The 14837-nt window shown below is 48.7% G+C and overlaps 1 protein-coding gene across 2 annotated transcripts in view; it reads left to right on the top strand.

The window, feature by feature from the left end:
• Positions 1 to 2217, top strand: part of ppp2r5cb (protein phosphatase 2, regulatory subunit B', gamma b) — a 54076-nt gene extending 51859 nt beyond the window's left edge. For both annotated transcript variants that reach the window (XM_056294111.1, XM_056294112.1), the window contains one exon: positions 584 to 2217. In XM_056294111.1, coding sequence (XP_056150086.1) covers positions 584 to 718 — 135 coding nt within the window. In that variant the 3' untranslated portion in view covers positions 719 to 2217. The remainder of the gene's footprint in view (positions 1 to 583) is intronic.
• The last annotated feature ends 12620 nt before the right edge of the window (positions 2218 to 14837 follow it).

Genomic DNA, 14837 nt, shown 5'->3' with positions numbered 1-14837 from the left:
CTCAAGCTGTTGTGGTTTCAGGATCCAATTTCAAAGGAGGGAAGATGACCACGAGAACATCACCCTGTTCTGCTATCTTCTGCCGGCCAAAGTACATTATCTTCTAGGCAACATGTTCAAGAGCAGATATCCCAGTGGGAAGACAAAATGTGCAATATAAAAATATTCATTAACAACCCTTTTTCTGCCCAGACATTTCAATTTAAGGGTTTATTGTTTATAAAAGAGTTTTAATTTCACTCATTTTGTTTGTCAAGCTGGTGACTGATTTTTTTTTTCTTCCGTTAAAAAGTTAACAGAATGATTTACTACATCAGTTAAAATTACGTTTAATGTCCTCCTTGCCTGGTCGTCTTTTTTTTCAATCCCTGTTTGAATCAAAGGTTAATTTTAATTAAGTTGTGGCTCGATTTTCATTGCGGCAACAAGGTCATGGAAAAAAAATTTTCTTCTCAGTTTTCTGAAACAACATTAACACTGGTTTGCTTGTGTGTAAAATGGAACGTTTTCACCACTGTGTAGTTTGTATTTCTGTTTAATTCTGACCCACATCCACTCCCTCTGCTCTCTCTCTCTCCCCCAGATCCAGAGGGATCAGCGTAGGGAGCGTCCGTTGATGAGGAGGAAATCCGAGCTCCCGCAGGACATCTCGACCGTCAAAGCTCTGGAGACGCACAGGAGAGCTGAGGACATGTTGACCACGCACGACGGCCACTAACCGACCACCACTGACCACCATAAACCAGCAGCAGCATCCCAAGAGGCCCAGGCCAGCACAACAGGACTAGGGCTTCTCAGCCTAGCCCAGTCCAGCACAAGACACAGAACTGAACCAAACTGAACTCAACTGAAGAGTCCCAGCTCGCCCTGACACTGAAAATGTCCCAAGCCAGAGATCTGTACCTGGTTTGGCAGTAACTCGGTTGGGACAAGTGGTGCTCTGACCCGACTGATCCCCCCTCCTGGTTTTAGTCCAGCAGAAATGTCGGTGGTGCTGGACCGTCCTGCATGACCAGAATACGCACCATCCCCCTAAACTCTGCCCGGGAAAGAAGTTTTTTATCTGTCTCCCCTCCCACCCTCCCGCTTTTCCTTTTTTGTCAACTTGTTTATGTTTTAAGGGGTGCTGCCCCCTTCTGGTCATTTCTCTCAGGTGTTCCGTTCTAATGTATGTGAGCTCTTTTTTTCTTGCTTCCTCGTAATAGATTTCAGGTGCTCGTATGAATAATGAGCCCCTAACCGTAACCTCTGCAAAAGATGTCTTTTGTTTGATTTAAAAAAAAAATCGTTCCTATCATTTAATGTTGGGCACCGTTTTTACAAACTTATTTAGCATAGCTGACAATGCTATTCAGAGTTTTTGATTGCAAGGAGATCAGAACATATTTCCCATCTATAGAGCCGTTACTGCTAAAAAGAAAGTTTTTTTTTTGTCAGCTGCATGATTCATGGATTTTTCCGTTCGTCACAGTAATTTCATCTGGGCCTCACCAGTAAACTGTGTGGGATAAAGGCATTATAACACAGTTCTGTTTATTCAAAAGTGCTGGCCTGACAGGTCTAAGCTCCAGGTTCTTCCATCCAATGGACTTCTGTTTAGTTGTAGAGGCTTTGTCTGGTGCCAACTTCACTCGGTCTCATAACGTAATGTTTCTTGTCTAAATTGGTCTTTATCATTAAGTAGGCAATAAGTTAACACAGGTTGTGGCGTGGTGTATGTGTATGCACTTATATGTTGTTGGTGGTTCAAACAATGGTTAATCACAAGTAGTAGTTGGGATCCATTTGGTCGATAACCTGGGCTTAGCTCTCTATACCACTTACAACAGAGGGGATTTGTCAATCGACATGTGTTTCTAAATCCCTGTGGGTCTATTTTAGGTTGCCCATTCACACCCACTCATTTTAGCTATATATTTTTAGCATGGTTATTAGTGTACACTAGATGTCACCGTCATTCTTGCAAGGCATAGGAGAGGGCGGAGAGATGCGGTTGCTTGTTCGGTGTTTACAAACCCCCACTGTAACAGGTGGGTCGAGAGAGGAATCAAAGGGGGCAGATTTCCCAGGGAATCACGCCGACAGCTTGCATTTTCTACTCAAGCAGGACCCCCTTAGATACCTTGTTAGAGATTGGATCACTTTGCTTGATAAGGTTTGTTTGGTCTGGAGCAGTTTGAACATGAGCCTTTCTTTTTCACAGTGCCTTTTATAGTCTACAGCTATGGGGTGGGATGGGGGTGGGGTGGATATTGACCCACATGCCAAATATTAAGAGGAATAAATGGCAGTTTCCGAATGAATGCATCCGAGCCACACTTTTTGGTGGGTCGACACGCGGTTGATGAGTCCCTTTGACAACAGCACATGCCTTGTTAAATCTACAAAGCAAGATTTGTAGTGCTGAAGCAAGGGAGTGGGATTAGAGGAATTAGCCCCCCCATCATCCACTTTCAACAAAGAAGCACTTCCTGATGAAACTTGAAGAAAAGGTTACGCCATCAGTTGTGAGAATTCAGTACGAATTCAAATCCGCAATGCTGTCTGTCTCGGTGTGTAGGGGTTGGCTCTCCTGTGTGCCTGTTGTGATAAGAGCTCACCTCCGTGGGAGAGAAACTGCCCCCCATTTCAGTTCCCCTGTTTTGTGACTCACCCCCCGTCACCAAATCCTGTGCGTCATTCCTCTTTTAATTCATGCCCCCGTATGACAGCACCATTACCTTTGTTTTGACACCCCCACCCTCCCAACCTTCACGCTGGTTGTGTCCCTCCGAGTAAAAGCCTGCTACCCTTTAGAGATCTCTCTTCAGACATCAGATGGAACTGCTTCTGGATGCTTGCAAAACTTTCTTGTTCTTTGTTCCATTGTTGTGGTTTTGTCTTTGTTTTACTGAAAGTTTTTAGCCTGCAGAACCTCTTGTCAGTGTTTTTGACTGAATGTGCAAATTGTAAATAATGCCGTGATCACATTGTTTTGTTCTCTCTCTCTCTCTCTCTCTCTCTCTCTCTCTCTCTCTCTTTCTCCTTTTTTTTGTCTTAAAGAATAACATTCACCAATAATTTGCACTTTTACCAAACCACACCCCCACCCCCAAGTCTGCCGAAGATATGATACGAGCAAAGCTCCTCCACCTGCTTGGTATCTCCCGTCCTCTGGGATTATCGCTGTGCTGTGCTAGCAGCCTTTTACACCAAATTATGTGACCCATCAGATTATGCAACCCTTCCACTAAAACACTCTTTCAGCCAGGAAACGGCAGTTTAGATATGGTTAAGTTTAGGTATTGGGCTGGAGACCGCTGATATTAGATGTTGGTTTGGTGTGGTTAAGGTTAGCATTAGCAGTGTGTGGGGGGGGGTTGTGGTGGCTGAAGTAGAGCGTTTCAAGGGTGGGGGTCACATAATCTGACAGGTCACAGATTTTGGTTTAACACCATCTTTAATTCAGCTCTCTTGGAGTAGAGGAGTGTCCCGTTGGTGACTGTTTTTCTTCATCTAAGATGGCTTTAATTATAGCTTCTTTGGAGCTCTCTTCATTTTACATAAGCTTTGTTTTTTTTCTTTGAAAAGAACGGTTATTGCAAGTGTCCTTTAGTATATGTCACATACTAAATGGCTTCATCTAATATTGTACATATAATATACTTTTGTTATGTTACATCTATTATTAAACGGTAGATTTAATATTTTGTACAAATTACCCCATGTACAGAATACAGAGGTTAATAGCAACTGCAGACAGTTGGTATGTGGTGCAGACTTCAACACATGTGACTATTTACATTTAGTAGCCATATAGATACTGGATAGTTTTGTTCCCCACCTCCCCAATTTTTGATCCAGCTTTTTTTTTCCGTTTCCGCCTCTAGGCATATGTGTTGAGATCCTACATACATTAGCTTTTTGTGTGTGCTTTTATCCAAATCTCCAGTGTTGTACATCTATCTATATACGGTAAATAAAGAGAACATGTGAGTTTTATATTTTCATCCTAAAAAAAAAGTTGTGCTTGTCGTTATTAGCCAGCCTTGTTCCAATAACGATTCTCGTTTTCACTGACTTAACCTGGGATTCAGTCCACTGTTTGGGATCCGGGCCTATAAAAATCATACAGGTCATGTGCTGCTGGTTTTGTATTCCGCCAGGTAGGTATTGAAGTTCACCTGATGTTCCAGGTGTAAGAACTCCCTGATGCGAGCCTGGAATACCTGCTGAATAACAGCAGTCGGCTACACATTATGTTTAACTACACAACTAAGTGTCTATGCCGTGCTGCAGGATGAGCCTTTGGAGCGTTTTGCAAAAAAAAAAAAAAAGATGTCGGGGCGTGCGGGTAGCGTAGCGGTCGTTTCCGTTGCCTTAACAACACGGGGATCGCCAGATCGAATCCCTGTGGTACTTCCAGCTTGGTCTGACACAATGCGCTACATGCACTAGGCTATGTGACGTAGTTCCACTTCGAAATAGTACTGCTTGTACGTTTCCGCTCCGTTTGTTTACATCGCGTTGGCGCCAAGCTAGCTAGCTAGCGTGACAGTTGGCTCAGCGTCATGAGTCTACCCAGAAAAGAGTTCAAGACCGAACATTTTCAAAAACAACAAAATAAATACTCTTGAGCATTGCGGTGTCCCACTTTGTTCGGCTAGCTCCAAGTTTAACAGCATCCGAAGTTTCCATGGCTTTCCAAACCATCCTGACCTGAGAGGACTGGCTGGTAAACATACGCCGGGATCATTTCACCATCACCTCTCACACTAAGGTCTGTAGCAGACACTTCTCCACTGATCAGCTCATATAGTCCATGGGCCAGAGCCCAAAATTTCCTATTTCGGTACACTCAAGGTGGCAAAACTTACTTATAATTTTTGAAAGGATCCATGTCTGTAGATGATATTTTGGTATGATAACCATTCCTGAGTGGCAGCTGTATCACAGTTATCAGCTCATGAAGTTAACCACCCCCTAAAGTAAATTGCATTTTAGACGCTGGTGCATATCCTGGTTTAGCCTCATGGTCAGGACATTTTTCAATGTTCTATAATATTGTCTTTGGTATCATTTTAAAGGGGACCTTCTTAGCTTTCATTCAAGCCCTGTTGTGGATATTTCTCACAAATATAGAGGTCACTTGAGCTCTTCAACCCGTCAATAACACACATCTTTCTGCAATGTTCGCCTAAACTATATACTTTCTTTTAGCCCTGTGGCATCTAGGAATATCAGGGACACAAAAACTGGAATACTCACAGGACTGTAAAGATTCAGGAAATGTATAATATACCTGTAGAGCCGAAGTAACGGAGAAGACCGTAGGTTCACACTTTAGCCGTGTAGGCAACTTTCTTTAATTAACGGTAAATCAGCGAGACAAACAAAACCCACAGCTCGACTGAGCGGAGGTGGCAAGAATAACCAGAAAACTGGCTGGACAACCATAACTTAACCCTGCGTTAACCTGCCAGGGCAACCATGACTTAACCCTTAGTTCCTGGGTTGAATTCTGTCCCCAATACGTGTCCACCACATGAGCCCCCCCAGAATTCGCCCTAGTAATCGAAGTCAGGCAGGCGCGGGTGGACGACAGGCCGTCCGCGGCGGCTCCGGATAACAGGGGCCGGAGTGTCTGTGGGAGGCATTGACGCGGGCCTGTGGAGGTCGGCCTGAGGAGCAGAAGAGGCAGCTCGGGCCTCCACGGGGGGAGGAGGCGGAGCCGGGGGACGACCGCGACGAGGAGGTTGGGCTAACTCCAATGGCTGCGTCAAGTCCAGGTGTGCGGGTTTAACTCGGTCCACTGAAACATGCTCGGCCGTGCCCCCAAAATCCACCACCAGGTGCTTAGTTCCCCGTTCCAGGACGCGGAAGGGGCCGTCATAAGGGGGTTGCAGAGGGGGGCGGTGTGCGTCGTGACGGATGAACACGTAGTCCGCTGACTGCAGACCTGGGGGCACCTGGGACACCGGAGCGCCGTGTTGGGCGGTAGGGACGGGTGTGAAAGCTCTGACCCCGTCCAGCAAGGAGGCTCGTTGGTCCACAGCTGACCAGGGACGCGTTGCATTGGGCATGAAATCGCCTGGGACTCGCAGCGGCGTGCCGTACACCAGCTCCGCAGAGGAGGCTTGTAGGTCTTCCTTCGGGGCGGTCCGCAGGCCCAGCATGACCCATGGGAGCTTGTCGACCCAGTTGCAGTCCTTGAGAGTAGCCCGAAGCGCAGCCTTCATGGACCGGTGGAAGCGCTCACATAGGCCGTTCGCCTGAGGGTGGTAGGCGGTAGTGCGATGAAGCTTGACGCCCAGAGCCTCACCCACAGCATTCCATAGCTCTGAGGTAAACTGTGGCCCACGGTCAGATGAAAGGTCGGAAGGCGTACCGAAACGTGAGACCCACGACCCAATAAAAGCCCGGGCCACATCAGCAGACGTCGTGGATGCCAGGGGAACAGCTTCAGGCCAGCGCGTAGTCCTGTCCACCACAGTGAAGAGGTAGGTGAACCCATGGGAGGGGGGTAGGGGACCAACCAGGTCGACGTGGACATGGTCAAATCGTCTCTCCGGCACTGCGAAGCGTTCCAGGGGCGCCTTAATGTGGCGGTGTATCTTAGCCCGCTGACAGGCAACACACGAGTCGGCCCACGCTTTCACGTCTCTCTTAAGTCCCTCCCACACAAACTTAGCAGAGGTCAGGCGCACGGATGGCTTCCCGCCTGGATGAGAGAGGCCGTGCACAGCTTCAAATACGGGGCGTCTCCAGCTGTGCGGGACGATGGGCCTGGGCTGTCCTGTGGAGACGTCACACAGGAGGGTGACACCTGTGTCGCTGAAAGGAACGTCCTGCAGGCGGAGCCCCGTGTCGGAGGCCCGGAGACGGAGGATGCTCGGGTCCGTGGCCTGGTCAGCAGCCATCTGTGCATAGTCAAGGCCTAGGTGGACCGCTCCAATCACTGCCCTAGAGAGGCAGTCAGCTACCTGGTTAGACTTACCAGCGACGTGCTGGATGTCGGTAGTGAATTCCGAAATGTAGGAGAGTTGTCGCTGCTGGCGAGCGGACCATGGCTCGGCCGTCTTGGACATGGCAAACGTGAGGGGCTTGTGGTCCACGTACGCAGTAAACTCGCGGCCCTCTAGCAGGAAACGGAAATGCCGGACGGCGAGCCAGAGACCGAGGAGTTCCCTGTCAAAAGTACTATACTTGCGCTCTTGGGGTGTAAGCTGGCGACTGAAAAAGGCCAAAGGCTGCCAAGCCCCCCCCACCCACTGTTCGTGAACCGCACCAACAGCATAGTCCGATGCATCCGTGGTTATGGAAATAGGCGCTGTAGGTGAAGGATGCGCTAGCAGGGTAGCCTGGGAGAGCGCAGCTTTAGTCTCGGTGAACGCACGGTCCCGCTCTGCTGTCCAGTCGACCGCCTGGTTGGGGACATGCCTTTCAGCGCCTCGTACAGTGGCCGGATGATAAAGGCGGCTCGAGGAATGAAGCGGTGGTAGAATGTCACCATCCCGATGAACTCCCTGAGCGCACGAGCTGTTTGGGGGCGTGGAAAGGCCGCCACCGCTTCCACCTTTGAGGGCAGGGGGACTGCCCCGTCCCCAGTGATGCGGTGCCCGAGGAAATCAATGGCTGTCAGCCCGAACCGGCACTTCGCCGGGTTGACGATCAGCCCATGCTGGCTGAGGCGTGTGAAGAGGGCATGAAGATGGGACAGGTGTTCTTCCTCGGAGGCGCTGGCGATGAGTATGTCGTCCAAATAGACGAAGATGAAAGGAAGGCCACGGAGCACTGAATCCATCAGCCGCTGAAAGGACTGGGCCGCGTTTTTGAGTCCAAATGGCATTCGTAGGAATTCAAATAGGCCGAATGGGGTTGTCACCGCTGTCTTGGGGATGTCTGAGGGGTGCACGGGAACTTGATGATAACCACGGACCAGGTCGACTTTTGAGAAGACGCATTTGCCAGACAGGTTTGCAGAAAAGTCCTGAATATGCGGGACAGGATAGCGGTCAGGCGTGGTGGCGTCATTTAGTCGGCGGTAGTCCCCGCATGGGCGCCAACCTCCATCAGGCTTAGCGACGATGTGGAGTGGGGACGCCCACGGGCTGTCAGAGCGGCAGATGATCCCCATGCGTTCCAGGTGCTCGAACTCAGACTTGGCAATGGCGAGTTTGGCGGGGTCGAGACGCCTGGCTCTGGCGTAGACCGGGGGCCCCTTCATAGCAATGTGATGCTCCACCCCATGCTTAGCGGTGGGTGCAGAGAAGGTAGGCTGGGTGAGGTCAGGGAACTCAGCGAGGAGGCGGTTGAACTTGTCTGCCTCTGAGAGAGAGTTGGCTAGACCTGCATAGGCCGCTTCCCTCCGCGTACATGCGAAGGAGGAGAAGGTTAAGGCATCGACCAGACGGCTGTTCTGAATGTCCACTAGCAAACCGTAAGCGCACAAAAAATCAGCTCCGAGGAGGGGAAGCGTTACATTGGCCATGACGAACTCCCACGTGAAACGTTGTCCACCAAAACACAGTTCTACAGACCGCACGCCGTAGGTGTGGATAGGGCTGCCGTCAGCCGTCGCCAACTGGGGGCCCCGCTCCCCGCCCATGATGTCGACGTCAGTAGCAGGGAGCACGCTTCTCTGTGCGCCCGTGTCACAAAGAAATCGCCGACCGGAGATGGTGTCGAGGATGAAGAGTAGCCTGCTCGTATCGCCAACACTCATGGCCACTACTGAGTGTTGGCCCTCTCGTTTCCCGTCGGCCTGTAGTTGCAGGGGGAACGGCACCGTTTAGCTTTCGCACCAAATCGAGCGTGGTACATACAGAGTCCAGAGGGCTTGTAGCGGTCTGATGCTGTGGCGCCACCGTCGGGCCACGCCCGCGATGTCGGCGGGGGGCCAGTGAAGGTAGGAGCCAGCACCCCGGCATGGGAGGAACGTTGTGTAGCGACGAAGAATCGGTCAGCCTCCTTTGCCAGCTCACGGGGATCAGTGATGGTGGAGTTAGCGAGCGCAGTCTGGACGTGGGGCGGCATGTTGCGCAGAAACAGCTCCATAAACAGGAAACATGGCTTTTCTTGACCCAGTAGGTTTAAAATCCTGCTCATTAGCTCCGATGGTTTGCCATCTCCCAAGCCCTGAATTGCGAAGAGGCGACGTGCTCTCTCCGTTGTTGACAGTTCAAAAGTTTCAAGGAGGAGATGTTTAAGTGCGGCGTATTTACCATCGGCCGGTGGGTTGGTTATGAAACCGCTTATCCTGGAAGCCGTAGCGCCCCCCAGCGCGGCCGCTACGTAGTAGTACCTGGTCTCGTCTGCTGTTATGTCTCTGAGCGCGAACTGTGCCTCAGCCTGCGCGAACCATGTAGCCGCGGAAGACTCCCAAAACTCCGGCAGTTTAATTGCAACGGCGTTCGTAGCCATAATGTGTGTGGATTCAGAAAACTTATCCGAAAACCGACGTCGGGGTCACCAGTGTAGAGCCGAAGTAACGGAGAAGACCGTAGGTTCACACTTTAGCCGTGTAGGCAACTTTCTTTAATTAACGGTAAATCAGCGAGACAAACAAAACCCACAGCTCGACTGAGCGGAGGTGGCAAGAATAACCAGAAAACTGGCTGGACAACCATAACTTAACCCTGCGTTAACCTGCCAGGGCAACCATGACTTAACCCTTAGTTCCTGGGTTGAATTCTGTCCCCAATACGTGTCCACCACATACCCATACTATTTCATTGTTTGAGGTTATTGTGAACCTTAAATTAGAAGGGCATTATTACTAAGAAACTAACTAGAACAAAGCCAGTTAGTCCATGGGTCAGACCAGATATCGATATCACCCAAGGTGACACAACTTCACTGGTGCCATTTTATTTGGTACACTAACAGAAGTAAAATAATACATGATAACCTTTCCAAATGAGCAGCTATTTCATTTTTCTTTCAGGAAACCTGTTTCTGTGCCTCTCACGATTGTGTATTTGCCCAGATTTTTACAAATATAGCATTTCAACACCCCTGGTACTGATTAGCCTAGCTTAAACTCTGGGACAGTTCTTAGTTGGCCAACAACCAAGGATAACCAGTACTGTGTACTTCCATTCATTGTGCTAAGCTAGGCTAACGTGCAGCCAGATAGCGTTCTACTAAACACATATAGAGGAAACTGGTATCTATCTTCTTGTCTCACTCTGGAGAAGATTGTAAGCTAATTTCCCATAATGTTAGCATGTTCTTTTCATGTATATGTTAATATGATTAGTTAAAGTGGCTACGAGGAACTTTCATCTTGTGTTGATTTTAGCGGCCTCATGTGGACAAAATACAGCTGTTGCATAGCAACTAGGTAATGTATCTATTTGTGGCTATGGTAATATGACGCTGGTGAAGCAAAGTAAACTTTGTTTTAGTAGTGTTCATACACCTAAGTTACATGTATTTGTTTGTATGTGGCAGGTGAAAACTGACTGAATATGGCCACTGGTGAACAAGCAAGTTTTTACCCAATACCAAAGCGCCCACGGGTGGAGTGCATTATCCACTGTTCTGATGATACAGATAAGCTGGTTTCACTACAAAGTGTCGACTCATGGAGAACTCTGCTCAGGGCAGCTCAGATACGAAATCATGCACCAGTTTTGAAACTGGCAAAAGACATTCCTGAGGGACAGATTCCAGCAATCTACTACCACAGAAAGTGTCGCAGTATCTTCACTATGAAGCAAATTCTTGATGGCCTCCTTGCAAAAGAAAAGAAAAGTTGTGTCTCTGCTGAAGAGAAACAATCTAAGAGAGTAGCTCGACATGCTCCAAGTACATCTAGGACTTATGATGCAGAGTGCATATTTTGTCAGAAAAACAGCAAATATTCCAAGAGACAGAATACGAGAGAAGTACTGGTGCAGTGTCGAGAACTACGAGCTGATGCAAAGATCAGGAGTGCAGCCACAAAGAAAAGGGACAGCAGAATCCTTGCCATTGTGAGTAGAGACCTTGTAGCAGCTGGAGGGCACTACCACAGGTCATGCTATAGACTTTACACCAAAGAAGAGGTTTCCAAAGGAGAGGTTGCCAGCAATGAAGATGATGATGCTGCAGCCCAGTATGAAGCTGCTGTGAATAAGGCATACAATGAGCTGTTCCTCTTCATCAGGATGGAGCTTTTTGGCAATCCTCAAGTGATGACAATGACTGATCTCTCTTCTAGACTGGTAGCTTCAATGAACTCCCAAGGCATTGCCCAAGTCAAGGAATCAACCAAGAAGCACATAAGGCGAAACCTGGAGAGTGAGTTTGCTGGAGCCTTGCAGATATTCCCTGATGAGAAAGGAAAATTCCTCCTCTATCCCGATAACTTGTCCATGAGGGAACTTGCCAAAGAAAATCAGTCTCTCAAAAGGGAGCTGCAGACCCTGAAAAGTGTCAGTGCACAAGATGTTATAGCCAAAGCAGCCATCAAATTGAGAGCAGACATTAAAAGTCAAGATGTTCCTCAAACCTGGCCGCCTGAAGTCAAACCAGAAGCAGAATGTCCTACCATTCCAGAGTCGCTCATTATCTTCCTGTACTCTCTACTCACAGGCTCAAATGATCCTGATCATGCATCCCAGAGAGTGCAGTGCCTTCTGCAGTCATTTGGCCATGACATAGTATATGCAGTGACATGTGGAAATACCAAGCCTTCCAAGCACATTGTTCTGCCATTCAGTGTCAAATCGTTGACAGGAAATGTAGAGTTGATAAACATCCTCAACCGACTTGGTCACAGTGTGTCCTATTCACAGATGGAAGAGATCAACACTGCCCTGTGTCTCCAGAAACTCTCATCATCAGGGAGTGGCATTGCCCTTCCAGCTAACATCCATCCTGGCATATTCACAACTTTAGCCTGGGACAATATCGACCGTCTTGAAGAAACTGTCAGTGGTGAGGGAACATCTCACAGAGTCAATGGGATTGCTGTGCAAGCAAAGCCAGTCAACCCACTTCCTGTCCAACCCATGCCCACTGTTCCCAAAACAAAGAAGAGAAGCATTGATGGACCCCCACCAATGTTACCAACTTACAATGCTGGACAACGGGTAGGGCCACCACAAAGCAAAAAGTCAGATGCCGATACTGCAGCCAATACTAAGTTTGCCAGAGAGAAAAACCTTCTTTGGGTCCTAGCACGCATGTCACAACAAGAAGAACAGTCAGTCAGCAGCTGGACAGGCTTCAACATCCTGACTCGAGGAGAGATGACGGTCATCCCCGACAATATAGGCTATCTGCCTACCATCAATGCTCCAGCGACACAAATGTCTACTGTAAACGAGGTGCTTAACCAGTCACTGAGCATCATGCAGTGCTTAGGCCTGAGGAAGATTGTCTGTGTCTTTGACCAAGCCCTGTATGCGAAGGCTGTTGAGATCACATGGAAACACCATGACAAGTTCCATGATATCATCATTAGGCTTGGGGTATTCCACACCATCTGCACACTGCTGGCAATAATAGGAAAGCGTTTCCAAGATGCTGGACTCAAAGACCTCTGCGTTGAGTCTGGCATGATTGCAGAAGGCTCAATTGCTGGTGTTATGGATGGCCGCAAGTACAACAGGGCAGTGCGACTACACAAGCTCCTGTATGAGGCTCTCATGCGACTGACCTTGAATGGTTTCCTGTCCTGGTTGGAAGAAACTCACAGGAATGACATGGTTCACCTGAATGAGACACTGAAGACCATTGAAAGCCTTGGGAAAGAAGTCTCACAACATGCTTTGAAGGAGGTCCTCGAGAACAGCTCTTGTACACGCATCATGGATCTATTTGAAGTCTACCGTGAGTTCCTTAGAGGTGGAAACGGCAGCCTCTCGAACTTCTGGATGTCCTATTTGGACATGGTTGAAATCTTGTTGGGGCTCATCCGAGCATCCAGAGAGGGAGACTGGATGCTACACTTGGCTAGCATTCGAGCAATGATCCCATGGTGCTTTGCTTATGACAGGATGAATTATGCACGCTACCTCCCCTACTACTACACCCAGATGTCTGAGCTGCCCATCACACACCCAGATGTGTACACAGAATTCATGGAAGGAGGCTTCTCAGTCCAACTGGGCTCCACCAATCCCTTTGGCCGAATCCCTGTTGACCAAGCTATAGAAGAAACGGTGAACAAAGACACCCAAACAGCTGGAGGGACAAAGGGATTCAGCTTGAAGCCAGGAGCTGTGACCAAATATTATCTCACAGCTGAGTATAGAAGCATGTACCTCAGACAGCTGAGAGACCTGACAGGTCAAGGCAGGTGCAAATGGTCTCATCCAGATCTACAGAGTCCAAGGATCAAGAGAGATGAAGCAGATGTCCAGTCTCTCATGGACCTTATGGAGAATAACTGGCTCAATCCTGTGTCCCCTGATGAGATTGATTTGGTTAGCCTCTCCAACTGGCAACATGGCTCCACCTGATGTGACCATAGATCTCTTGAGAGCTCTTGAGAAAGGAGAAGAGGCCTACCAAGCATTCCAGCAGACAAGGTTAGATGCAGACCCACCACCAGTGAAATTCCACGACAAGATGACCAAGCAAAGTCTGAAAACATTCTCCAATGTCAGCACAAAACAAGCTCATGGAAAGAAAGCACAGGATGTGGTTCTGAAGGCAGATAGAAACCTTTTCAGTCACATGATCCTGGTGGCTGAAAGCAGGAAGGTGAATCTGAAGGATGTCCTTGCCTACCCATTGGGCCCACTACCATGGGCACTGGCAAATGCTGATGGGTCCTTACGAAAAAAAAACAAGGCTGCACTTGCCAGAGAGCTTGAAAAGAATGTATCTCCTGCAGAAGACATCCCAATCCCATCTACTTCCATCATTGATGGGATGAGCCTGGTCCAAAAAATGAATGGCAACAACAAAACCTTTGCACAGGTGGCAGAGTCAGCCTTGACCCAGGTCCTCCATGAGGGAGCACAGAGTGGGAGGATTGATGTTGTTTTTGATGTCTATCACCAGACTTCGATCAAAGATGCTGAACGACTGAACCGGGGTGGAGACATCACTCTCCAGTACAAGAATCTTGCAGGGGGACACCACGTCCAGCAGTGGAGAAAATTTCTGTGCAGTTCCTCCAACAAGACCAGTCTCATCAAGTTTCTGGCGGAAGAGTGGAAACTCCCACGATACAGAGCTATGCTGCATGGCAAGGTGTTGTCCATGACCTGTGAGGAAACCTGCTACAAGTTGACAGAAGATGGGTGTGAGGAAGCAGCAGAACTGCACTCCACACATGAAGAAGCTGACACCCGTCTGCTCCTGCATGCATTGCATGCAGCAAATGCGGGCTCAAAGTCAGTTATCATCACAGCTGAAGACACTGATGTCATGGTGCTTTGTCTTGGCTTCCAGAAGGACATCACCTGTCCCATCTACCAGAAGTGTGGGACTCAGAACCGCACACGGTTTGTCGACATCACCAAACTGGCAAGTTCACTTGGAGACAGCATCTGTGACAGCCTAATTGGCTTACATGCCTTCACAGGTTGCGACACTGTCAGTGCATTCGCTGGTCGAGGGAAGCTGAATGCCCTGAAGATAGTGAGAAAGCACACTTCCTGCCAAGAGACTTTTAGTCAACTGGGACAGACATGGAATGTGAGTGATGAGCTGTTCCAGAAAATTGAGCAGTTCACCTGTCGGATGTATGTTGCTAATAGCAGCACTGCTGAGGTGAACAAACTGCGTTACCAGCTCTTCTGCACCAAAAGGGGAGAGGTTGAGTCCAGCCAGCTGCCACCATGTAGAGACTGTCTCTTTATGCATGTTCAACGAGCCAACTATCAGGCAGCAATATGGAAGTGCTGTCTGCAGGC

The sequence above is a fragment of the Lampris incognitus genome, chromosome 15, assembly GCF_029633865.1.
Source record: "Lampris incognitus isolate fLamInc1 chromosome 15, fLamInc1.hap2, whole genome shotgun sequence".
Lineage (NCBI taxonomy): Eukaryota > Metazoa > Chordata > Actinopteri > Lampriformes > Lampridae > Lampris > Lampris incognitus.
This window is presented reverse-complemented; position numbering and strand designations above follow the sequence as displayed.